We start from the raw sequence: 27,972 nt of genomic DNA on the forward strand, positions 1-27,972 counted from the left end.
TCAAGAGATGCACCGATTGGTGTGTTTTACTTCCTCTTTGGAATAACCCTGCCTTTTTATTTTGCTCTACTAACACTGTGTTTGGTTACGTGTTCGTTACTGGAAGCTATGCTATGGCTGATGTACTCCTCATTCCCTTACTCCAAACCCCACTGACTTTCTCTCACCCATTTTCATTTCCTGTATTTGCCATGACCTTTTTCATTCTTTTATAAATCATAAACGGAGGTCAAAGTAATAGTTTTTATTCAAATCCATGCTGATCTTATCTTGAGAGTTTTTATTTGTGCTGTAATAATATATAAGAAATTTTCATTTTGGCAATTATCATTCTCTCAGATTGCATTTCCTAACAGGTTTGCAGTGGCATGTTTATACTGAAATACTTGACGAAGAACATTATGTTATTTGTTATTTTGCTTAAATGTGTACATCATGTAAACATTTCTTCTTCATTTACCAACTTTCATTAGTTGCTTTCATTCATTCACTCACGGAGTTGACAGTTTTAAACAATTTTACAACACTTCGTCTTTTCTCTAATTAATCGGGAACTTACTTCTTATTATAAGATATGATTTAATTTTTAGTTAAAGTTTTAAAAAATTGAGTAACTCATTTACAAAACTTAAATAAAATAGAATTCATTAACAATTACCTTAAACCTCTTCTTCCTAACAAACCATGTTAATTTTGTATTAAAAAAATATTATTTTTATATATATTTTTCTTTGTTTGAACATTTTTAATTTGTGGGCAGACATGACTCTTCATGTCAGCAACAATCTTGAGAGTTTTTGTTTGTCTGTTATGTTTTCTTCCTGTTCCATAAGTCTCTGTGTAGCCTTCTTGTTCTTTGTGTTGCCTGTGTTAAAGGTTATATATACGAGGTTTTAAACATTGATGTTGTCGCCATCAGCAATCTTCTTGTGGAGTAGGCCTAATGGCATCGTGAGCAGAGAATGAAGTCACACTCCCTCTGTTTGTGTTGGGATTCGAGTTTTTCGGTTCTTTGTGTTGGTTGCCAGTTCAGGCGTGTGTTCAGCTATAGACTGTGAGGGCAACACTTTGAAGAGAACACAAAGGGAGGGGAGAGTTTTGGCAGTGGCATGGCCAACAAAGCATTTGTTGTGGTGTGAGATGCTGATTATTACGACATATAGTGGCGGTGAATATCGTATATATAACCTTTACATTTCTGAATATGTAGTCAAACAAATTAGAAAATCATTATTCTTTCCAACATTCTACCTCTTTTGTTACTCCGCCTGGCTTTGCTTGTGCTGCTGCTGGTCTTCTTCCCTTTTAAACTCTTCTGGATCCCTTGGTCATCTCCTTTTTGGGTCTTCCTTTCAAGACTCCTTTATCCTCTGCCCTGTCGCTCTTCTACTTGCTCTGTGAACTGAAGATGGATTTTTGATGGCATTGTCTTGATCACAGTTTTCTGATGTCTCTCTTCCCCACTTCATTTGTCCCTTATGTTCTTTACCCTTTTTGATTATGATTTTTTCTAAATGAAGATGATGAATCAGAATCAACTGACACAATCTCCCTGAGAACTAACCAACCTCTTGACCCCGCAACCCTTGCAAGCCCAGACCTTCTCTCAGACATGTCGGACATCAAATTGTGTGCCATTCTGACTGCAGGGCAAATGAATGAAGAGGGAACTGAAGCTGGAGCCTTTGAGCATTTTGCTGTAGTGGAACATTTCAAAGTCAGACTGGAAAATGTTGCAGAGACTCAAAGAGATGGACTTCATAATACTCGAAAGGAAGTAAAAGGTGGTGATGGTAAAAATTATCAATGGGGTTCACTCTGTGAGACTAAGGCTGACACGAGTATTTCACTTGTCAAAGAACAAGTCGTACAAGAGATTTGCATTGACAGGAAGACTTTAAGTGGATCTACCACGGAGGCGAGAGACATGTCAGGCATGGTTTCACACCTTAACACAGACATGGAAGAATACTTTGAACAGAGACCTGTAGTGATGAAAAGTTCTGAAGAAGAACATGCCCAAGATGGATTTGAACAGGTTGTTGTCAAGCGTGATGGCAAACGGCATCCTCCAGATATCAAGAAACCTATTCGGAAGAAACTCAGAGACAGGGAGCGTTCTGGATGTAGCAGCTCTGAGGGTGAGATGGAAAGGATGAGCTCAGAGGAGTCTTTGGATGGTGATGTTCTTCTTAATGAGAGTGGCCTTGTACCAACCCCAGTTATGGATCCTCCAGCTTCTCCTTTAGTGGTTGAAACATCTATAGGATCTATAAAAGAGAGAGTGAAAGCTTTACAGAACAAAGTAGAAGATGATGAGGTGCAAAAAAGTACTCAAGATCCAACACATGGAGAAAAATCGTCTATCACCACAAGGAAGATGGAGGCAGACTTTCCAGAGCTTCCAAGAGTTCCCAAATCCCCTAAATCTCCCCGATCTCAAACAGAAAGATTAGAGGAGACTATGTCTGTCAGGGAGCTAATGAAAGCGTTCCAAACTGGGCAGGACCCTTCAAAAAGCAAATCTGGGCTATTTGAACACAAAGCTGTGACTTCTAATGATACATTTCAGCATCCTCCACAGGAGCCACAATCACAAATCCAACATCAGAGCCCCACAATTTCCCATCAAGCGAGCGATGTCAAGAAATGTGACAAAACAGATGAACCGGTTATCTTAATTAGAGATAACTCTGAGGATACAGAGTTATGGTCCGATAGTAATACTTTTGGAAAGACAGTGACATTTGTTGATACACATCCATGTGAAGACGGAAGAGTAAGCCTACAGAGAGAGACAGCAGAGTTGTCAGAAAATGAGGCTATGTCTGTGAAGGAGCTGATGAAATCATTCCAGTCTGGGCAAGATCCATCAAAAACTAAAGTGGGGCTATTTGAACACAAAGCTATAGCTTCTGGTATTTCAACATTGATGTCCCAATCAGAAGATTCTGAAGAGGTACAGATGTTTAAACAAAGTCCTACGCAAGCGCCAAAATCACAAAGTCAAGCTCAGAGCCTTACAATTTTCCATTCACAAAGCGATGTCAACATCCATGGCGAGACAGACTTGGAAGATCAACCAACACATGTGTCTGAGAAAGTGCCCTTGAGTTCCGATGTTGCTCCTTCTGGTAAGACAGTAACATTTGCGGATACAGTTCAATGTGACGATGGAAGGGTTATCCCACAGATAGAGACAACAGAGTTTTCAGAGAAAGAGACCATCTCTGTGAAGGAGCGGATGAAAACCTTCCAAACTGAACAGGAATCTTTAAAAGGGAAAAGTGGGCTAGTGGAACCCAAAGCAGTGGCTTCTTCTTGTGTTTCAACAACCATATCTGAATCGGTATGTCCTGAACAAAAAGAATGGATCAAACTCAGTCCTACACAGGAGCCAGAATTACAAACACAAATACAGAATCCTGCTCTTTACCATCCTGAGAGTGATGCCAACATATCTGGAGCATTGGATGTAGAACATCAAACAGTAAACCTAAAAAGAGATGCCTCTGGGGAATCACAACTATTTTCAGGTACCCCTTATTTTGGTGAGACAGCAAAAAATGCTGATACAATTCAATTTGAGGATGGAAGGGTTAGCCCTCAAAGCAAGGAACAAGATTTCACAGGGAAGGACAGTGGCAGGATGCACTTAGAAGAGCCGGTCACAAGCACCGGAGGGAGTTCATCTGAAGACATGCAAATCAGCCCTGATCGTAGACCTTCTGAGGATTTTAGTGCCGACATAAAGGCTGAGCTGGAACAAAGTCCAGAGTACCAGCTATTCAAGCAAACATCAACAACTGCAGATGTTAGCAATCAGATGGAGGAACCTGAGGAAGAGACCCTGGGTGATGAATCTAATGCAAATCCGGCATCTATATTGATTCCATGTATGGAAGATTATTTTGGGAAAGATGTTTCTCGTTTTGAGAATCAAAAGAAAGATGATGAACTAAGTCCTGACAGTCCCAAACATGAAGGCATGGCTGAAACCTCAGACACTAGTGTTGGTATTAGGACCCCTCATTCCAGCTCAGGAGAGAGCGACAATTATGAAGGACCCACACTGACCCACCAAGTTAACGATGAAATGCATACTTACTCTGATGGAAGAGAAGAGAAGTGCAACATACCTTCACCGGAAGAGAAAATTCATGAATCATGGATGGACAATACGACTACTCACGGAAACAAAATCCTCTATACACAAATTGACACTGAAGTACCAGATGTCAAAATTGAGGAGGCAAAACTAAAAGAAGTCCAAATCGAGAAGAAAACATCTAATCAGACACCCACTGCAGTAAGAGATATGTCAGGGATGTTGTCTTTATTGAGCAGTGATTTGGATCAGTATCTACGAGCAGAGCCTCTGGTACGACAGCCATCAGATGAAGATGTTGTTCAGGATAAATTTGAACAAATCATTTTAACAAAAGACGAAGATAAAGAAATCTTCACATATATCACTGATGAAAATAAAGGAGCAATAGTGGATGGAACATTGCAAGAAATAGATCAAGCAACAATAGAAGAACTTTCAATTACAAGGAGAGTTGACGAAACCCAACCAACCTTGACTGAAGAACTTTCAATGAAGGAAGATTGGGTAGAGAAAAAGACGTCACATCAACCATCTACAAAAGTAAAGGATATGTCAGGCATGCTATCACTGCTTAGCAGTGACCTGGACCTGTATCTCAAGGACAGACCAGTGGAAAATAGACCTCTAGAGGAGGATGTTATCCAAGAGAAATTTGAAGAAGTCACTCTCACTAAGATCCCAATTTCCAAAGATCCAACAAATGAGCAGCAAACATTAACAGTTGTAGCGAGTGCTAATTTGGAGGATAAGATTGATGGAGAGTCAAAAGAACATCGGCCGACTGATGTGGTCGTAGTCAAGGAACTGAAACCAAATCCTGTTTTGGAGACACCTGTCGAAGAAGTTTGTATCCAGAGAAAGACTCACCAACAACAGTCAACAATTGAGAAGAATATGTCAGGCATGTTCTCACTTCTCAGTGATGACTTAGATCATTATCTCAAAGAAAATCCAGTGGCAGTACAATGCCACCCAGATGATGATCTAGTCCATGAGAGATTTGAACAAGTTATACTGACAAGTCATAATTTTGATGATAGGATAAGTGGAGAGGCAAATGAACACCTGCAGACTGATGTGGTTGAAGTCAAAGAACTGACACCAAGTTCTGTTTTGGAGACACCATTCCAAGAAGTTTGTATCCAGAGAAAGACTCACCACCAGCCGTCTACAACTGAGAAGAACATAACAGGCATGTTGTCACATCTCAGTAGTGACTTAGATCATTATCTCCAAGAAAATCCAGTGGCAGTACAATGCCACCCAGATGATGATCTGGTCAATGAGAGCTGCGAACAAGTTATACTGACAAGTAATAATTTGGAGGATAACATAGGTGAAGAGGCAAATGAGTACATGCAGACTGATGTGGTTGGAGGCTCAGAATTGTCTCCAAGTTCTGTTTTGGAGAGACCATTTCAAGAAGTTACTATCAAGAAAAAGGCACAGCAGCCACCTGCAGCTGAGAAGGACATGTCAGGCATGTTGTCAATGCTCAGTAGTGACTTAGATAAGTATCTCAAGGAAAGGCCAGTTGCAGTACAATATCATCCAGTAGATCATGTAGTCCATGAGAGCTGCGAACAAGTTATACTGACAAGTAATAATTTGGAGGATAACATAGGTGAAGAGGCAAATGAGTACATGCAGACTGATGTGGTTGGAGACTCAGAATTGTCTCCCAGTTCCCATTTGGAGACACCATTCCAAGAAGTTACTATCAAGAAAAAGGCACAGCAGCCACCTGCAGCTGAGAGGGACATGTCAGGCATGATGTCACTGCTCAGTAGTGACTTAGATCAGTATCTCAAGGAAAGGCCAGTTGCAGTACAATGTCATCCAGTAGAGCATCTAGTCCATGAGACCTGCAAACAAGTTATACTGACAAGTAATAATTTGGCGGATAACATAGGCGAAGAGGCAAATGAGTACATGCAGACTGATGTGGTTGGAGGCTCAGAATTGTCTCCCAGTTCCCGTTTGGAGACACCATTCCAAGAAGTTACTATCAAGAAAAAGGCACAGCAGCCACCTGCAGCTGAGAGGGACATGTCAGGCATGATGTCACTGCTCAGTAGTGACTTAGATCAGTATCTCAAGGAAAGACCAATTGCAGTACAATGTCATCCAGTAGAGCATCTAGTCCATGAGACCTGCAAACAAGTTATACTGACAAGTAATAATTTGGCGGATAACATAGGTGAAGAGGCAAATGAGTACATGCAGACTGATGTGGTTGGAGGCTCAGAATTGTCACCAAGTTCTGTTTTGGAGAGACCATTCCAAGAAGTTACTATCAAGAAAAAGGCACAGCAGCCACCTGCAGCTGAGAGGGACATGTCAGGCTTGTTGTCACTGCTCAGTAGTGACTTAGATCAGTATCTCAAGGAAAAGCCAGATGTGATACAATACCACCAAGAAGAGGATTTAGTCGAGGAGAGCTACAAACAAATCATACTAACAAAAGTCACAACAAGAGAAACTCTTTCACCCGAAGATATAAACTTAGACGCTTCGGACATCAATGAAAAGGTGGTTTCAGAAAGTGGATGGCAGGCATGTCCCCATGAAGATGAAGGTCACAAGAGTTTCTCATCTGAGGAGGGTGAGGCTAAAGTCTCACTTGATGCAGTGTCAGATTTTAATGACACTACTGAAGAGATAGCGGGAATTACAACGTCATATGCAACGGCTGATAGCTGTAACAGTGATCATGAAGATGTCAGTGTAGTTGATGCTCATTCAACCTTCAAGACAGACAGATTTTTACTACCAAGTAGTTCTCGCACACTACAGCGTCCAGGTGATTTGGAGAACCTCAACAATATGTTTTTTAATGACCCAGCTAAAGAGCCATGTCAACGAGATTCACTCGAGTCCAGTCCTCTTGAGGAGGATAGATCTTCCAAAAAATCACCTGATTCAATTGAGCCAAGCCCTACTGGAGAATCTCCTTGTCCAGATTCCCTTGAGGGAAGTCCCACTAAATCAGATGGATCCGAATTTAAGATGCCCGTCAAGACAGCTGTGTATGAGGATTATGCTTCCCAGCTCAAAGCATGTTTCGCTCATGACACAAATATTTACAGGTATGAAGGTGAGCATGATGAGCATGAAGAAACTGGCGTAAATTTCCAAATGGAAAGTGACATTAATGATACCACTCATAAACAGGTCACCCCAGAAGAGGAGATGTTTAAAATGGCTGCAAAGATCAAAACATTCGAGGAGATGGACCAGGAGTCTACATTTAAGAGAGACACTTCTTTAGTGACTGGAGATTTCAAAGACAATGAACTAAATCTCAATGTTGGCCCAGTTTCACAGTCTTTCTCACAAGAAACACCACAGAAAATGTCAGAAAAATGGGTGATAGAAGACACTCATACACTCATTGAACCAACAGATGTTAATTCAAGTATTACGGAGAAGGTAGAAATTCAGTCACAACTGAAAAGAACTCAATCAGATGATGATTCATTGAGTTCAACTACAAATGAGAGAGAACCCGATCCAGACAGTGAGGAGTATGCTCCATTGTTTGCAGGAAGAAGAAAAGAAGCGCAAATATACCAAGAGGAAGATGAAAGAGAAGGCGACCATTCCTCAGTCAATGACACACAATTTGCCAGCTTTGTGAGAGATGAGCACCATCCAGATGATGATGAAGTTGAGTTTCCTCTGACAGACAGCTTAGATACTATCAGCAGACCTGAGGCTACGGTGTGTATGGAAGAACAAGAATATGTTATCACTCGGTCTGAGGGTGACATTGATGTGGACCTGAATGCACAGGTTAAGGCAGAGAAACAGATGAATGTTTGTCCTGCAGTGGACAGAACACCTACTTGGACTCCAGCTGATGAGAGCACTGATCCTGACCCATTTCAATTTCAAGAGGGAAAGCTGTTCGAAATGACCAGAGGGGGAGCTATTGATTTGACAAGTTTTGCCGAAGAAGGGGAAGGATATGCATTTTTTCATATTGGGGAGTATCCAGTTGATGAAGTTGTGGCAGAGGAGAATGGGGAAGGTCAGTCAGTCATTAAGTCTTTAACTTTAGAAAATAGTTATTCTTGTACCGACACAACCCCTCAAAAGATGCCCACATCTCCTCTGGCTCAGAATGCCAATGAGAATATTCCTACACCCAAACCCAGAATGCTCATCAAACAATCCGAGAATGAAAAGCCCCTTTCTGAAGCTAATCTTGGCAGCTCCATTGAGGTTCAGCTTGGTTCCCCCAATGCTTTGGAGAAACTAACCAATCTGCAAAGTGAGGTTGGAAGCCTTGACAGCTTTGGTCTAGACTATCTAGACTCTACTGTAGCTGAGCTTCAATTAGAAGCATCCACAGTTGTCCATTCAGCATATTCAGAGCAAAGCAACAACTCCACAGATTCTTCTAATGATGAAGATGAGGGGGAGGAGGAAGATGAAGAGGACCAGTGCTCAGTCATAGAGATGTCCATTTCAGCTGTGCAGGCTGTCATCCCAGCATATCATCAGGATTCAACCCCACCATTTGCAATCAGCCCAAGCAGCACAATTCAAGAGGCTTCCCATTTCAAATCAGAAATAATGCCCAAAGACTCACAGATGACTGTGCTTGGTCAAGTTCAAAGAAAAGCAGATAAAAGCTTAACCATGGATCGTAGGACTAGATCTGAGACTGATAGTGTCAGTAGTAAAACCTTTAATAAAGACTCTAGGAGTTATTCTGAGAGCAGCCAATCCTCTTCTAAAGCAAACTTTCCCCCTTCCAAACCTCTGGTCATTTCCTCTGACCAGAGAAAAGAAAACCAAGTTTCTAAGACTATAGAAACATCTGTTAGGTCGTCTTTGGATACTGATGATATAAGCAGTGCCAGTCACAAGAGCCCAGATTCTGTTATCTTCACATATGACATCCCAGCCTCACATAGTTCAGATTCTGATGGCAATCCATTGCCATGCGTGAAACCATCCTCTGGAAAAGTGGATGTATTTGAATCAAGGCCTGCCTGGGAAGACACGGTGGAAACTCAGATGCAGAGAATCACCGATGACCAAACTCCAGAAAGTACGCCAGGTATGGCCAGACCTACATGGGCTTTTGCTTTCCTATCTCTTCCTGGCTGGAAGACCCCTACCCCTCTTCCCAACAATATAATGTTTCCATTAGTCATTTTGTGTTGTCTTCATGTGTTGTGATTTGTCCTGTTCCATCTTGCTTTGCGTTCTTGTCAACATTGTGTGTGTGTGTGTGTGTGTGTGTGTGTGTGTGTGTGTGTGTGTGTGTGTGTGTGTGTGTGTGTGTGTGTGTGTGTGTGTGTGTGTGTGTGTGTGTGTGTGTGTGTGTGTGTGTGTGTGTGTGTGTGTGTGTGTGTGTGTGTGTGTGTGTGTGTGTGTGTGTGTGTGTGTTCTTGTATATACAATCTCAAGATTCAACAGCCATGTTGGTTAAAGTATTAGCTTCAACTATTTCGATGGTATCTCTACTACTAATACAACATTACTAATATTTGCTTGCACATTGCTTGATCAGCGCAATAATAGCATTGCTTACACTAATCATTTTTTAAAAAAAATTGTTAACAGCAACGAAATAGTCTGTAAACCAGTCAATACCTCCTCAGAGAGTCAGAGAATCCAACCTTTATGTTATCATCCATGTCAACATCACAGAACCACTATTCATTTCAGAGTATTACAGCCCATAACATAGAGCACTCAGGAGATAACAATATACATCTTGACTTTCAAGTGATATTTTACATAGCTGGTACTTATAATGTGGAACAGGTTTTACTATAAAATATAATTTACCTTCAACTGTTGACCCTGATGATAAAATTTGATGTTTGGCTTTGGTGGCATTTTTAGTGGATTGGCAGGATGATGCTGACAGGAAAGAGGAGACATTAGCTATCATTGCAGATCTTCTTGGCTTCAGCTGGACTGGTAAGGTTTTAAATTATGTAAACATTGATTGTTTTTTATCTTAATTTTTAAACTTTAATTTAATTTGAACCCTTGCTTCTGTAATTTATCACCTCAGAGTTGGCAAGAGAACTGGAATTTAGTGAGGATGATATCCAGTTAGTGAGAACAGAGAATCCTAATTCCCTCCAAGAGCAGAGCCATGCCTTGCTGCAGTGCTGGGTTGAGCGGGAAGGTAAACATGCCACAGGTAAATTTAGTTTTTATTTATTTCATTTTACATCTTGTGGTACATGTCAATGCAATACCTCAAATCCTGTAACCATGCTTGTTTGTTTAAAGATACTGACCATAATATTATCCTTTTACTTAGATGTACTCTCAGTTATGTGAGCACATCCTGTTCAGTTAATGTATTTTATCTTTGGTTTTAAATTGATCAATGTATTTTTGCATATAGTAGAACCATATTCATTATTATATCATATATTAGATTAAATATATTCTTACATTTTATTTTTAATATTTTGTTAATTCAATGCTTTCTATAGTCTATTAATAATGAATAAATTCTTCAACAGAGGACTGTCTAATTAAGAGGCTAACCAAGATCAACCGCATGGACATAGTCCATCTTATTGAAACTCAGATGAACAAGTCAGTTCAAGAGCAAACATCTAGAACTTATGCAGAGATCGAGAAGACACTGGATCACAGTGAAGGTACTAACACCTCTAAAGACTCAGCAATACACGTGGCTCCATTTCTGTGTTTGCTTGTTCTCGTATTCATCACATTTGTGATTTTCAGTGTCAGTTGCCCTATCTTCTGTGCAAGAGGATGTAGACAGCCCCAGGGTTGTGAGAATGGTGGAGTCGGATCGCAGACCACCCCCAGCTGTTTCTGAAGAGGACCTGTCAGTTGCTTCCCTACTGGATATTCCTTCCTGGGCAGAGCCTGCTGGACATACCCACTCAGAGAGCATCCATGGGGACCTGTTGGATGAGCTTGAAATCCCACAGTAAGTCTTTCAGTTGTAATGATTCCAGAATCTTCAATACACATCAGTTGCGTAATGGGGTGTCAGTCTTACTTCACTTGACACTCAGTACTCAAACCTGCTGCCTCTCTGGAGGTCAGTATTTTCCAGCATGCCAGTAACAAATAGATAGAAATAGATGAAGAATACATAGAACATAGTGGGTACAGGTATTTACCTCATACCTATTGTTTTTGGGTGTGGCCCTTCAGTCATTTTAGGTTAGGTCTTTGATTTACCACACTGAAGCAAAGTCATATTTTGTGACCAAGTATTGTTTTTTTTGGGTTACAGAGAATTAAACCCTAATCTGTGGACCTCTGAGGATGTAATTACACCCGAACCTACATGTTACGACAACTCTGATGAGCAAGTAAGTACGCTTCCCAACTCAAAAGATGCAGCATTGGGAAGCCAAGCAATTCAGGCTTATGACCCAAAAGTGAAAGACCAGAAAAGTTGCTGCAGTGATCAAGTTCAGTTCGTCTGTGGCACTCACTGCCAAGTCAAAGATGACTGCAGCCAAATCTTACCATTGATGCAGTGTGGTTGTGAAGATCAACACGGGCATTTGCCTGAAATTCTGAAGTTGCCAGCATCTATATCTGTCAGAGACTTTGGTCTCAGTCTATCAGAGTCAGACCAAGCTGAGACTGACTTCAGTGAGCTTTGTAATGAGTTAAGCTACACACTACAACTTGGAGAAACAGATTCAGCTAAAACCATTGGTAAAAGAATCTCTGACCCTAGCCAGCTAGCATTGTCACCAGAGGACCATCAAGCAACTCTGGCCATGACTGAAGATGAAACCGATGTAGTTCAAAAAAGCCAGCTCTCTCAGAAGTCCAATGAGGTCACATCGGTCAAGGTCAAGTTAAGCAAGGAAGGGAGCACAAAACCCCAAGCATACAGTTATAGATATCCAGAAGACATGCCCTTCATCGATGATCAGGATGGTGTCCAGGCAACAGATTCTGTTATTGCCACAGCCAAGTGCAGCTCGATGAAACCAATCAAAATGAAGGTCACAAAGACCATGTTTACACCCAGTGACTCAGCTCCGATGGTTTGTGACTCAACTGGTAGGTACTATAATTCCAGTTTTATAAGTCCAGACAGTGAACATGTCATAGTCAGGGAAAATACATCTTACACTACTGAGTCAAAGATGATCTCTTCCAGCCATTTTTTGCCCATCCCCAATCTCGCACCACAATCACCTGAGCAAGATGTGGCACTACCTTTCACTTCCACAGAGTTTAGCCCTTTGACCCCTGATTCAGATTCAGAGAATCCATTTGATTCATTAGATTCATGGATGTTTACTGACTCCATAAATAGACTGTCATCTCCTGAATCTGTCATGTCAATTAATCATTACAGGGCAATGTCACCTGACTCTCCTACTTGGACAAAAGACTTTTCTGGTATTTTTGACTGCAGACATAGACTGTCTCCAAGGTCTGATGCATGGAGCTCACCAGAAGTTACAACTGATTTCACAGAAAGTAAATCACACCCCCATCAGTCACACAAAGAGGAAAATAACCCACAATTTGTTACAAAAGATTACCCCACTACCCTTGAGTCCTTGGTTAAGAATAGGCCATTGTCCGCTAAGTCCCAAGTACCTAAATATAATGAAAATATACCTAAAGTCAGAGCAATCTCACCTGGGACATTAGATATTGAGTGTGATGAATTTTTGCTTGAAGATATTTCTCCTGATTCAAGAGCCTCTTCACCTGACTCAGTTACCTCTATTCATGAATACGGATCTTCTGATAGGGAATGTCGACCATCGTCACGAGAATCTCAGAGTTCCCAGTGTAGTTTTTCATTTCTTGAACTTGTGCTGTCAGAACCTATTCGTGCTCAACTTACAAGTCAATATTGTGATTATTATTTGCAATATTCAGAAGGAAATCTCCCCTCACCACTAATGACATCATCTCCTCACAATACAGTCTGCAGTAACAAAGTGAGTCAGGGTAGGCCCTTCACAGCAAAATTAGTAACTTCAAATCAAAATCCTCCTGTGTCTCAAGAATCTCTTGCAACAAAAGGTTATCTCCCACCACATGTGTTGGTCTCACAGAACAAGGATATAAAAAGTGATTATTGGCAATATTCTGGGCATGCTCTTTCATCACCATGCCAAAGAGGCATAAGCCCAACAGATGAAGAAAGGGCACCCTTGTCAACAAAAGCTTTTTCAGCTGCAGCATATTTTACACATTCACATGTCAAAAGTATCCAAAGTGAACATTCAGACAGTTCAAATAGCACAGAAACCAGGACACTTTCATCTGAACCCCCAAAAGCAGAAGAGGGGATGAGTAATCCTTTTCTTGATTACTGGTTTTCTAAATTGAAACCACAATCTTCTGATTACACGTCATCACCAAGTCAGTCAAATAATGATTTAACAAATAATAACTTCCAAGAGTCCACAAGTTTGGATTGGCAGAAAGAATCTCCAAAACTAAACTTTTATACCAAATATGAAAGACAATCTCCTGAAGATTGCCATATGCTGAAAAAACAATCATCACCCAAACCGATCATCTTTAACTTGGCAGAAAGACCAAAATACATTCTGAAGTTTACAAATGAAATACCACCAATATCCAATTTAAAAACAGCCTACCTTGAAAATGCAAAAACTGACTGCAATTACACTGCTTCCCGACCACTGTCTATTGGAAAACCTCTTACATATGCAGACGTTGTGCGGGGCTGCACATGCAAAATACAAGATAATGCTTTACGCAAACTCAAATCATCCGAGGTGAGACCCTTTTACCTTCCCTCATTAACGTCAGACGAAGAGTTCTACATAGACCATTGTATTGACGAGTTAAGACCACAATCTCCTGAGTCAGTTGTATCGCAAAGTGAACTTAGGCCCCTCTCTCCTGACTCGCCTGTTCCTCAGTTCAGATTTCCTTATTTCAGTCATGATGTGGAACCTTTTAGGCAAAGGTCGTATACACCAGATTCAGTACTTTCAGACTGGGATGATACTGGTTTGGGTCTGGAAACCCTGTTTGACGAGACCCGACCAGACTCACCACAGTCAGTTTTATCAGACTTTGAAATTGATAAGTTATTTAGCAGCAGGGCGTTGTCCCCAGAATCAGTTTCTTCGGATTTTGACTTTTCACTCTTGCCGAACTCATTATCAGATTTTAGAGCATCCTCACCAGAATCTGTAGCTTCAACTGAAGAGCATTGTTTGTCTCCGAGGCTTAAATTTGAACAAATAAATAATCAACATTGTAACTATTACTTAGAGTACACTGAAGACAAACCAGGGTCCCCTCTTTCAAGATTGTCAGATGTTGAGTACTCCACGTTTTGTCTCGAAGAATTGTTTGACGACAACAGAGCAGATTCCCCAGATTCGTTGACTTTAGAGAGTGAACCCAGTATCACAAACATAGCGGTCACTTCCTCTCTGCCACTGTCTTTTGGAAGACCTCTTACATATGCAGACATTGTGCGCGGCAATACAGAAGAAAGCCAAGCTCATGATTTGTGCAACATCAAATTATCAGTGAGACCCATTAACCTTCCCTCATTAGCGTCGGATGAAGGTTCTACATAGACCATTGCATTGATGAGTTAAGCCACAATCTCCTGAGTCAGTTGTATCTCAAAGGTAGACTGAGGCCCCTCTCTCCTGACTCGCCTGTTCCTCCAGTTCAGATTTCCTTATTTCAGTCATGATGCTTGGAACACTTTAGGCACAGGTCAGCATACACCAGATTCAGTACTTTCAGACTGGGATGATACTTAGTTTAGGTCTGGAAACTCTGTTTGACGAGACCCGACCAAGAGTCACCCGCAGTCAGTTTTATCAGACTTTGAAATTGATGAGTTATTTAGCAGCAGGGCTTTGTCCCAAGTCTGTGTCTTCTGATTTTGACTTTGCTGCTTACCGAACTGGTTATTAGATTTTAGAGCATCCTCACCCAGAATCTGTGGCTTCAACTGAAAGAGCATTGTTTGTCTCGAGGCTTAAATTTGCACAAATAAATAATCAACATTGTCGCTATTACTTAGAGTACTCTGAAGACAAACCAGGGGTCCCCTCTTTCAACATTGTCAGATGTTAAGTACTCCACGTTCTGTGCGGCGAATTGTTTGACGACAACAGAGCAGATTCCCCAGATTCGTTGACTTTAGAGTGAACCCCAGTATCACAAACACAGCCGTGACTACCATCCTGCCACTGTCTTTTGGAAGACCTCTTACATGTATATACAGACATTGTGTATGGCAATACACAAAGAAAGCCAAGCTCATGATTTGTGCAACATCAAATTATCCGAAATTGAGACCCATTAACCTTCCCTCATTGCGTCAGATGAAGGTTCTACATAGACCATTGTATTGACGAGTTAAGACCAATCTCCTGAGTCAGTTATCTCAAAGTGAACTTGGGCCCCTCTCTCCTGACTCGCCTGTTCTCAGTTCAGATTTCCTTATTTCCAGTCATGATGTGGAACCCTTTTAGGCAAGGTCGTATACACCAGATTCAGTACTTTCAGACTGGGATGATACTGGTTTGGGTCTGAAACCCTATTTGTGAGACCCGACCAGACTCACCACAGTCAGTTTTATCAGACTTTGAAATTGATGAGTTATTTAGCAGCAGGGCTTTGTCCCCAGTCACCATGTCTTCTGATTTTGACTTTTCACTCTTGCCGAACTGGTTATTAGATTTTAGAGAGCATCCTCACAGAATCTGTAGCTTCAGCTGAAGAGCATTGTTTGTCTCCAAAATAAATTTGCACAAATAAATAATCAACAATTGCTTAACTATTACTTAGAGTACTCTGAAGACAAACCAGGGGTCCCCTCTTTCCCAGCATTGTCAGATGTTGAGTACTCCACCTTCAGTCTTGACGAATTGTTTGACGACAACAGAGCAGATTCCCCAGATTCGTTGACTTTAGAGAGTGAACCCAGTATCACAAACACAGCCGTGACTTCCTCTCTGCCACTGTCTTTTGGAAGACCTCTTACATATGCAGACATTGTGCGCGGCAATACACAAGAAAGCCAAGCTCATGATTTGTGCAACATCAAATTATCCGAGGTGAGACCCATGAACCTTCCCTCAACGTCAGATGAAGAGTTCTACATAGACCATTGCATTGATGAGTTAAGACCACAATCTCCTGAGTCAGTTGTATCTCAAAGTGAACTGAGGCCCCTCTCTCCTGACTCGCCTGTTCCTCAGTTCAGATTTCCTTATTTCAGTCATGATGTGGAACCTTTTAGGCACAGGTCGTATACACCAGATTCAGTACTTTCAGACTGGGATGATACTGGTTTGGGTCTGGAAACCCTGTTTGATGAGACCCGACCAGAGTCACCTGATCAGTTTATCGAACTTTGAAATTGATGAGTTATTTAGCAGGGCTTTGTCCCAAGTCTGTGTCTTCTGATTTTGACTTTTCACTCTTGCCGAACTGGTTATCAGATTTTAGAGACATCCTCACCAGAATCTGTAGCTTCAACTGAAGAGCATTGTTTGTCTCAGGGGATTAAATTTTCACCAATGAATAATCAACATTGTAACTATTACTTAGAGTACACTGAAGACAAACCAGGGTCCCCTCTTTCAACATTGTCAGATGTTGAGTACTCCACGTTCTGTCTTGACGAATTGTTTGACGACAACAGAGCAGGTTCCCCAGATTCGTTGACTTTAGAGATTGAACACAGTATCACAAACACAGCTGTGACTTCCTCTCTGCCACTGTCTGCTGGAAGACCTCTTACATATGAAGATGTTGTAGGGGGCTACAAAGAAGAAATCCAAGCTTTATGCAGCATCAATACATTTGACTTAAGGTCTTTTTACCTTCCCTCTATGTCACCAGACGAGGAGTTACCTTTCTTCTCCATAGACCATTTCATAGACGAGTTAAGACCACAATCTCCTGAGTCAGTGGTATCTCAAAGTGAACTTAGGCCCCTCTCTCCTGACTCGCCTGTTCCTCAGTTCAGATCTTCATATTTCAGTTATGATGGGGAACTGTTGAGGCACAGGTCGTATACACCAGATTCAGTACTTTCAGACTGGGATGATACTGGTTTGGGTCTGGAAACCCTGTTTGACGAGACCAGACCAGAGTCACCACAGTCAGTTTTATCAGACTTTGAAATTGATGAGTTATTTAGCAGCAGGGCGTTGTCCCCAGAGTCTGTCTCTTCTGATTTTGACTTTTCACTCTTGCCGAACTGGTTATCAGATTTTAGAGCATCACTGCTGCAGAATCTGTGGCTTCCTTTGAAGAGCATTGTTTGTCTCGAGGCTTAAATTTGCACAAATAAATAATCAACATTGTAACTATTATAGAGTACTCTGAAGACAAGCTAGGGTCCCCTCTTTCCAACATTGTCAGATGTTGGAGTACTCCAGATTCTGTCTTGATGAATTGTTTGGCAATAACAGAGCAGGTTCCCAGATTCTGACTTTGAAGTGAACCCAGTATCACAAACAGCCGTGACTTCCTCTCTGCCATGTCTTTTGGAAGACCTCTTACATATGCAGACATTGTGCGCGGCAATACACGAAAGCCAAGCTCATGATTTGTACAGCATCAAATTATCAGTCAGAGACCATTAACCTTCCCTCAACGTCAGATGAAGAGTTCTACATAGACCATTGCATTGATGAGTTAAGACCACAATCTCTGGGTCAGTGGTATCTCAAAGTGAACTGAGGCCTCTCCTGACTCGCCTGTTCCTCAGTTCAGATTCCTTATTTCCAGTCATGATGTGTGGAACCTTTTAGGCAAGGTCGTATACACCAGATTCCAGTACTTTCAGACTGGGATGATACTGGTTTGGGTCTGGAAACCCTGTTTGTGAGACCCGACCAGACTCACCACAGTCAGTTTTATCAGACTTTAAGTGATGAGTTATTTAGCAGCAGGGCTTTGTCCCCAGAGTCTGTGTCTTCTGATTTTGACTTTTCCTCTTGCCGAACTGGTTATCAGATTTTAGAGCATCCTCACCCAGAATCTGGCTTCAACTGAAGAGCATTATTTTGTCTCGAGGCTTAAATTTGCACAAATAAATAATCAACATTGTAACTATTACTTGAAGTACTCAAAGAGACAAACCAGGGTCCCCTCTTTCAGCATTGTCAGATGTTGAGTACTCCACAATTCTGTCTTGTGAATTGTTTGAAACGACAACAGAGCAGATTCCCCAGATTCGTTGACTTTAGAGGTAGACCTTCCCCAGTCACAAACACAGCCGTGACTTCTCTCTGCCACTGTCTTTTGGAAGACCTCTTACATATACAGACATTGTCTGTGACAATACACAAGCCAAGCTCATGATTTGTGCAACATCAAATTATCCGAGGTGAGACCCATTAACCTTCCCTCATTAACGTCAGATGAAGAGTTCTACATAGACCATTGCATTGATGAGTTAAGACCACAATCTCCTGAGTCAGTTGTATCTCAAAGTGAACTTAGGCCCCTCTCTCCTGACTCGCCTGTTCCTCAGTTCAGATTTCCTTATTTCAGTCATGATGTGGAACCTTTTAGGCAAGGTCGTATACACCAGATTCAGTACTTTCAGACTGGGATGATACTGGTTTGGAGTCTGAAACCCTGTTTGTGAACCCGACCAGACTCACCACCAGTCCAGTTTTATCAGACTTTAGTGATGAGTTATTTAGCAGCAGGGCTTTGTCCCCAGAGTCTGTGTCTTCTGATTTTGACTTTTCACTCTTGCCGAACTGGTTATCAGATTTTAGAGCATCCTCACCAGAATCTGTAGCTTCAACTGAAGAGCATTGTTTGTCTCCGAGGCTTAAATTTGCACAAATAAATAATCAACATTGTAACTATTACTTAGAGTACTCTGAAGACAAACCAGGGTCCCCTCTTTCAACATTGTCAGATGTTGAGTACTCCACGTTCTGTCTTGACGAATTGTTTGACGACAACAGAGCAGATTCCCCAGATTCGTTGACTTTAGAGAGTGAACCCAGTATCACAAACACAGCCGTGACTTCCTCTCTGCCACTGTCTTTTGGAAGACCTCTTACATATGCAGACATTGTGCGCGGCAATACACAAGAAAGCCAAGCTCATGATTTGTGCAACATCAAATTATCCGAGGTGAGACCCATTAACCTTCCCTCATTAACGTCAGATGAAGAGTTCTACATAGACCATTGTATTGACGAGTTAAGACCACAATCTCCTGAGTCAGTTGTATCTCAAAGTGAACTTAGGCCCTCTCTCTGACTACTTTGTTCCTCAGTTCAGATTTCGTTATTTCCAGTCATGATGTGGAACCTTTTAGGCAAGGTGCAATTTATACAGATTCAGTACTTTCAGACTGGGATGATACTGGTTGATCTGGAAACCCTGTTTGACGAGACCCGACCAGACTCACCACAGTCAGTTTTATCAGACTTTGAAATTGATGAGTTGTTGAGGCTTTGTCCCAGGTCTGTGTCTTCTGATTTTGACTTTTCACTCTTGCCGAACTGGTTATCAGATTTTGACATCCTCACCAGAATCTGCTTAGCTTCAACTGAAAGGCATTGTTTGTCTCCGAGGCTTAAATTTGCACAAATAAATAATCCAACATTGTAACTATTACTTAGGTACTCACGAAGACAGAGCAGGGTCCCCTCTTTCAGCATTGTCAGATGTCTTGAGTACTCCACGTTCTGTCTTGACGAATTGTTTGATGACAACAGAGCAGATTCCCCAGATTCGTTGACTTTAGAGAGTGAACCCAGTATCACAAACACAGCCGTGACTTCCTCTCTGCCACTGTCTTTTGGAAGACCTCTCTTATATGCAGACATTGTGCGCGGCAATACACAAAAGAAAGCCAAGCTCATGATTTGTACAGCATCAAATTATCGAGTGAGACCCATTAACCTTCCCTCATTAACGTCAGATGAAGAGTTCTACATGAACCATTGTATTGTGAGTTAAGACCACAATCTCTAGGTCAGTTGTATCTCAAAGTGAACTTAGGCCCTCTCTCTGACTTCGCCTGTTCCTCAGTTCAGATTTCCTTATTTAGTCATGATGTGGAACCTTTTAGGCAAGGTCGTATACACCAGATTCAGTACTTTCAGACTGGGATGATACTGGTTTGGGTCTGGAAACCCTGTTTGGCGAGACCGACCAGACTCACCACAGTCAGTTTTATCAGACTTTGAAAATTGATGAGTTATTTAGCAGGGCTTTGTCCCCAGAGTCTGTGTCTTCTGATTTTGACTTTTCCTCTTGCCAGGCAGTTATTAGATTTTGACATCCTCACAGAATCATAGCTTCAACTTCAGAGCATTGTTTGTCTCGAGGCTTAAATTTGCACAAATAAATAATCAACCCATTGTAACTATTACTTAGAGTACTCACAAAAGACAAGCCAAGGGTCCCCTCTTTCCAACATGTCAGATGTTGAGTACTCCACCCGTTCTGTCTTGAAGAATTGTTGTGACAACAGAGCAGATTCCCCAGATTAAGGTGACTTTAGAGAGTGGACAGTATCACAAACACAGCCCCGTGACTTCCTCTCTGCCACTGTCTTTTGGAGACACCTCTGCATATGCAGACATTGTCGCGGCAATACAAAAAGCCAAGCTCATGATTGTGCAACATCAAATTATCATTAGTGAGACCCGCAGACCTTCCCTCAACGTCAGATGAAGAGTTCTACATAGACCATTGCATTGAGTTAAGACCACAATCTCCTGAGTCAGTTGTATCTCGAAGTGAACTGAGGCCTCTCTCCTGACTCGCCTGTTCCTCAGTTCAGATTTCCTTATTTCCAGTCATGATGTGGAACCTTTAGGCACAGAGTGGTACTTCACCAGATTCCAGTACTTTCAGACTGGGATGATACTGGTTGGTCTGGAAACCCTGTTTGGCGAGACCCGAGCCAGAGTCACCACAGTCAGTTTATCAGACTTTGGGGGTGTTGAGTTATTTATCATGGGGGCTTTGTCCCCAGAGTCTGTGTCTTCTGATTTTGACTTTCACTCTTACCCGAACTGGTTATCAGATTTTAGAGCATCCTCACAGAATCTGTAGCTTCAACTGAAGAGCATTGTTTGTCTCCGAGGCTTAAATTTGCACAAATAAATAATCAACATTGTAACTATTACTTAGAATACTCTGAAGACAAACCAGGGTCCCCTTCTTTCAACATTGTCAGATGTTGTTAGTACTCAAATTCTGTCTTAATGGTGTTTAGCGACAACAGAGCAGATTCCCCAGGTCGTTGACTTTAGAGAGTGAACCCAGTATCACAAACACAGCCAGCAGCTTCCTCTCTGCCACTGTCTTTGGAAGACCTCTTACATATGCAGACATTGTATGACAATACACAAAGAAAACCAAGCTCTTGATTTGTGCAACATCAAATTATCCGAGTGAGACCCATTAACCTTCCCTCATTAACGTCAGATGAAGAGTTCTCACATAGACCATTGTATTGACGAGTTAAGACCACAATCTCCTGAGTCAGTTGTATCTCAAAGTGAACTTAGGCCCCTCTCTCCTGACTCGCCTGTTCCTCAGTTCAGATTTCCTTATTTCAGTCATGATGTGGAACCTTTTAGGCAAAGGTCGTATACACCAGATTCAGTACTTTCAGACTGGGATGATACTGGTTTGGGTCTGGAAACCCTGTTTGACGAGACCCGACCAGACTCACCACAGTCAGTTTTATCAGACTTTGAAATTGATGAGTTATTTAGCAGCAGGGCTTTGTCCCCAGAGTCTGTGTCTTCTGATTTTGACTTTTCACTCTTGCCGAACTGGTTATCAGATTTTAGAGCATCCTCACCAGAATCTGTAGCTTCAACTGAAGAGCATTGTTTGTCTCCGAGGCTTAAATTTGCACAAATAAATAATCAACATTGTAACTATTACTTAGAGTACTCTGAAGACAAACCAGGGTCCCCTCTTTCAACATTGTCAGATGTTGAGTACTCCACGTTCTGTCTTGACGAATTGTTTGACGACAACAGAGCAGATTCCCCAGATTCGTTGACTTTAGAGAGTGAACCCAGTATCACATACACAATGACTTCTCCCTCTCTGCCACTGTCTTTTGGAAGACCTCTTACATATGCAGACATTGTGTGCGGCAATACACAAGAAAGCCAAGCTCATGATTTGTGCAACATCAAATTATCCGAGGTGAGACCCATTAACCTTCCCTCATTAACGTCAGATGAAGAGTTCTACATAGACCATTGTATTGACGAGTTAAGACCACAATCTCCTGAGTCAGTTGTATCTCAAAGTGAACTTAGGCCCCTCTCTCCTGACTCGCCTGTTCCTCAGTTCAGATTTCCTTATTTCAGTCATGATGTGGAACCTTTTAGGCAAAGGTCGTATACACCAGATTCAGTACTTTCAGACTGGGATGATTCTGGTTTGGGTCTGGAAACCCTGTTTGACGAGACCCGACCAGACTCACCACAGTCAGTTTTATCAGACTTTGAAATTGATGAGTTATTTGCAGCAGGGCTTTTGTCCCCAGAGTCTGTGTCTTCTGATTTTGACTTTTCACTCTTGCGAACTAGTTATCAGATTTTAGAGCATCCTCACAGAATCTGTAGCTTCAACTGAAGAGCATTGTTTGTCCAGGCTTAGAATTGCACAAATAAATAATCAACATTGTAACCTATTACTTAGAGTACTACAAGAGACAGGGTCCCCTCTTTCAACATTGTCAGATGTTGAGTACTCCACGTTCTGTCTTGACGAATTGTTTGACGACAACAGAGCAGGTTCCCCAGATTCGTTGACTTTAGAGATTGAACACAGTATCACAAACACAGCTGTGACTTCCTCTCTGCCACTGTCTGCTGGAAGACCTCTTACATATGAAGATGTTGTAGGGGGCTACAAAGAAGAAATCCAAGCTTTATGCAGCATCAATACATTTGACTTAAGGTCTTTTTACCTTCCCTCTATGTCACCAGACGAGGAGTTACCTTTCTTCTCCATAGACCGTTTTCATGAGCCGAGTTAAGACCACAATCTCCTGAGTCAGTGGTATCTCCAAAGTGAACTTGAGCCCCCTCTCTCCTGACTGCGCCTGTTCCTCAGTTCCAGATTTCCTTATTTCAGTCATGATGTGGAACCTTTTAGGCATAGTCGTATGCCAGATTCCAGTACTTTCAGACTGGGACTGATACTGGTTTGGGTCTGAAGCCCTGTTTGATGAGACCCGACCAGAGTCACCACGATCGGTTTATCAGACTTTGAAATTGATGAGTTATTTAGCAGCAGGAGCTTTGTCCCCAGAGTCTATGTCTTCTGATTTTGACTTTTCACTCTTGCCGAACTGGTTATCAGATTTTAGAGCATCCTCACCGAATCTGTAGCTTCTTTGAAAGAGCATTGTTTGTCTCCAGAGGCTTAAATTTGCACAAATAAATAATCAACATTGTAACTATTACTTAGAAGTACTCTGAAGACAAACCAGGGTCCCCTCTTTCAACATTGTCAGATGTGGAAATTACTCCGTTCTGTCTTGACGAATTGTTTGTGACAACAGAGCAGATTCCCCAGATAGATTGACTTTAGAGTGAACCCAGTATCACAAACACAGCCCGTGACTTCTCCTCTCTGCCACTGTCTTTTGGAAGACCTCACCCACATATGCAGACATTGTGCACGGCAATACAAGAAGAAAGCCAAGCTCATGATTTGTACAACATCAAATTATCGAGTGAGACCCATGAACCTTCCCTCAACGTCAAGATGAAGAGTTCTACATAGACCATTGCATTGATGAGTTAAGACCACAATCTCCTGAGTCAGTTGTATCTCAAAGTGAACTGAGGCCTCTCCTCTCTGACACGCCTGTTCCTCAGTTCAGATTTCCTTGTTCCAGTCATGATGTGGAACCTTTTAGCTGGAGTCATGTACACAGATTCAGTACTTTCAGACTGGGATGATACTGGTTTGGGTCTGAGAACCCTGTTTGATGAGACCCGACCAAGTCACCACAGTCAAGTTTTATCAGACTTTGAAATTGATGAGTTATTTAGCAGCAGGGCTTTGTCCCCAGAGTCTGTGTCTTCTGATTTTGACTTTTCACTCTTGCCGAACTGGTTATCAGATTTTAGAGCATCCTCACCAGAATCTGTAGCTTCAACTGAAGAGCATTGTTTGTCTCAGGGGATTAAATTTTCTGTGAATAATCAACATTGCCAACTATTGCCCAAGTACACTGAAAGACAAACCAGAATTCCCCTCTTTCCAACATTGTCAGATGTTGAGTACTCCACGTTCTCTGCATCTTGACGAATTGTTTGGCGGAAACAACAGAGCAGGTTCCCCAGATTAGATTGACTTTAGAGATTAGACACAGTATCACAAACACAGCTGTGACTTCCTCTCTGCCACTGTCTGCTGGAAGACCTCTTACATATGAAGATGTTGTAGGGGGCTACAAAGAAGAAATCCAAGCTTTATGCAGCATCAATACATTTGACTTAAGGTCTTTTTACCTTCCCTCTATGTCACCAGACGAGGAGTTACCTTTCTTCTCCATAGACCATTTCATAGACGAGTTAAGACCACAATCTCCTGAGTCAGTGGTATCTCAAAGTGAACTTAGGCCCCTCTCTCCTGACTCGCCTGTTCCTCAGTTCAGATCTTCATATTTCAGTCATGATGTGGAACCTTTTAGGCACAGGTCGTATACACCAGATTCAGTACTTTCAGACTGGGATGATACTGGTTTGGGTCTGGAAACCCTGTTTGTGAGACCAGACCAAGTCACCTGAATCAGTTTTATCGAACTTTGGGAATTGATGGTTATTGCTTGGCAGGTGTTGTCCCCAGAGTCTGTCTCTTCTGATTTTTGACTTTTCCTCTTGCCGAACTGGTTATCCAGACTTGGACATCCTCACCAGAATCTGTAGCTTCAACTGAAAGGCATTGTTTACTCTCCGAGGCTTAAATTTGCACAAATAAATAATCAACATTGTAACTATTACTTAGAGTACTCTGAAGACAAACCAGGGTCCCCTCTTTCAACATTGTCAGATGTTGAGTACTCCACGTTCTGTCTTGACGAATTGTTTGACGACAACAGAGCAGGTTTCCCAGATTCAATGACTTTAGAGAGTGAACCCAGTATCACAAACACAGCCGTCACTTCCTCTCTGCCACTGTCTGCTGGAAGACCTCTTACATATGCAGACATTGTGCGCGGCAATACACAAGAAAGCCAAGCTCATGATTTGTGCAACATCAAATTATCCGGTGAGACCATTAACCTTCCCTCATTAGCGCGTCAGATGATTCTCATAGACCATTCATTGATGAGTTAAGACCACAATCTCCTGAGTCAGTGAGTATCTCAAAGTGAACTTAGAGCCCCTCTCTCTGACTCGCCTGTTCCTCAGTTCAGATTTCCTTATTTCCAGTCATGATGTTGAACCTTTAGGCACAGGTCGTACATACACCAGATTCAGTACTTTCAGACTGGATGATACTGGTTTGGGTCTGAAGCCCTGTTTGATGAACCCGACCAGAGTCTCACCTGATCAGTTTTATCAGACTTTGAAATTGATGAGTTATTGCCCAGCAGGGCTTTGTCCCCAGAGTCTGTGTCTTCTGATTTTGAAACTTTTCACTCTTGCCGAGACTGGTTGTCAGATTTTAGAGCATCCCCTCACAGAATCTGTAGCTTCAACTACTTGAAAAGAGCATTGTTTGTCTCCGAGGTTTAAAATTTGCACAAATAAATAATCAACATTGTAACTATTACTTAGAGTACTCTGTAGAATAAACTAGGTCCCCTCTTTCCAACATTGTCAGATGTTGAGTACTCCACGTTCTGTCTTGACGAATTGTTTGACGACAACAGAGCAGATTCCCCAGATTCGTTGACTTTAGAGAGTGAACCCAGTATCACAAACACAGCCGTGACTTCCTCTCTGCCACTGTCTTTTGGAAGACCTCTTACATATGCAGACATTGTGCGCGGCAATACACAAGAAAGCCAAGCTCATGATTTGTGCAACATCAAATTATCCGAGGTGAGACCCATTAACCTTCCCTCATTAACGTCAGATGAAGAGTTCTACATAGACCATTGTATTGAGTTGGAGCCACAATCTCCTGAGTCAGTGGTATCTCAAGAGTGAACTTAGGCCCCCTCTCTCCTGACCGCCTGTTCCTCATTCCAGATTTCCTTATTTCCCAGTCATGATGTGGAACCTTTTAGGCAAGGTCGTATACACCAGATTCAGTACTTTCAGACTGGGATGATTCTGGTTTGGGTCTGAAACCCTGTTTGACGAGACCCGACCAGACTCACCACAGTCAGTTTTATCAGACTTTGAAATTGATGAGTTATTTATCAGCAGGGCTTTGTCCCCAGAGTCAGTGTCTTCTGATTTTTGACTTTTTCACTCTTACTGAACTGGTTATCAGATTTTGAAACATCCTCACTCCCAGAATCATAGCTTCAACTGAAGAGCATTGTTCGTCTCAGGGGATTCAATTTACAAATAAATAATCAACATTGTAAGTATTACTTAGAGTACACTGAAGACAAACCAGGGTCCCTCTTTCCAACATTGTCAGATCGTGGTACTCCGTTCTGTCTTGACGAATTGTTTGACGACAAGCAGAGCCAGATTCCCGGTTCCCGATGACTTTAGAAGTGAACCCAGTATCACAAACACAGCCGTGACACCACTCTCTGCCACTGTCTTTTGGAAGACCTCTTACATATGCAGACATTGTGCGGGGCAATACACAAGAAAGCCAAGCTCATGATTTGTGCAACATCAAATCATCAGCAGTGAGACCGGTTTACCTTCCCTCATTAACGTCAGATGAAGAGTTCTCCATAGACCATTGTATTGTGAGTTAAGACCACAATCTCCTGAGTCAGTGGTATCTCAAATTGAACTGAGGCCCCTCTCTCCTGACTCACCTGTTCCTCAGTTCAGATCTCCTTATTTCAGTTATGATGAGAACTGTTGAGAGCCTGATCGTATACACCAGATTCAAGTACGCAGACTGGGATGATACTGGTTTGGGTCTGGAAACCCTGTTTGTGAGACCAGACCAAGGTCACCTGATCAGTTCATCAGACTTTGAAATTGATGAGTTATTTATCAGCAGGGCGTTGTCCCCAGAGTCTGTGTCTTCTGATTTTGACTTTTCACTCTTGCCGAACTGGTTATCTGATTTTAGAGCATCCTCACCAGAATCTGTAGCTTCAGTGGAACAGAATAGTTTGTGTCCTGGGATCACATTTTCTGCTGAACTCTCTTCATCAGTACACATGTCAGAGAGAAACCTCAACCAAAGCAAACTTGTTCTCTGTGAATCCATGTCATTAGACTCCAAGCCATTAATTAAAGAATGCCGAGTTGGACACAAGCCTTTATTCAACAACTTAATGTCACATTTACATGATCCTTTGTATAAGGGAAAATGTTCTTGTGGTGAAATATGTTTAATCAAATCTTCCCTAGAAAAACATTCATGTTTTGTCAATGTTACACCACCAACACATCCTGACATTTTTGCCACCACAATTGCAGACAACATTTCAAGGCTTACACATATCACATCAGAAGACAAAAGAGACGATGCAATTTCAGGTTCGGTTTCTCCAGCATGTCAAAGCCTTTTACACATAAGGTCAACAACAACATGTAGGCAAAGTGACCCTGATGCCACTGTTTCTGAAGACAATAAGATTACATCTAAGCCACTCTCAGGGACTTCAATGGAACACGAAGGGGATCCAGTCTATGAAGAGAAATATCCCTGTGATGAGAAGAATTATTCTGAAGAAGCAGCGGATAATTTGTCGGAACAGGCTTGTGATCAAAACTAATTTG

General features: G+C 41.9%; 1 protein-coding gene across 1 annotated transcript in view; it reads left to right on the forward strand.

Annotated features, from left to right (window-relative positions):
* Nucleotides 1-27,972, forward strand: part of ank2a (ankyrin 2a, neuronal) — a 75,900-nt gene that overhangs the window by 39,631 nt on the left and 8,297 nt on the right. Inside the window, exons 40-45 of the mRNA XM_047342100.1 lie at nucleotides 1,521-9,182; nucleotides 9,977-10,054; nucleotides 10,152-10,283; nucleotides 10,615-10,755; nucleotides 10,844-11,054; nucleotides 11,367-11,445. Of these exons, the coding sequence (XP_047198056.1) occupies nucleotides 1,521-9,182; nucleotides 9,977-10,054; nucleotides 10,152-10,283; nucleotides 10,615-10,755; nucleotides 10,844-11,054; nucleotides 11,367-11,445 (8,303 nt within the window). The remainder of the gene's footprint in view (nucleotides 1-1,520; nucleotides 9,183-9,976; nucleotides 10,055-10,151; nucleotides 10,284-10,614; nucleotides 10,756-10,843; nucleotides 11,055-11,366; nucleotides 11,446-27,972) is intronic.

This window comes from Hippoglossus stenolepis, chromosome 2, assembly GCF_022539355.2.
Source record: "Hippoglossus stenolepis isolate QCI-W04-F060 chromosome 2, HSTE1.2, whole genome shotgun sequence".
Lineage (NCBI taxonomy): Eukaryota > Metazoa > Chordata > Actinopteri > Pleuronectiformes > Pleuronectidae > Hippoglossus > Hippoglossus stenolepis.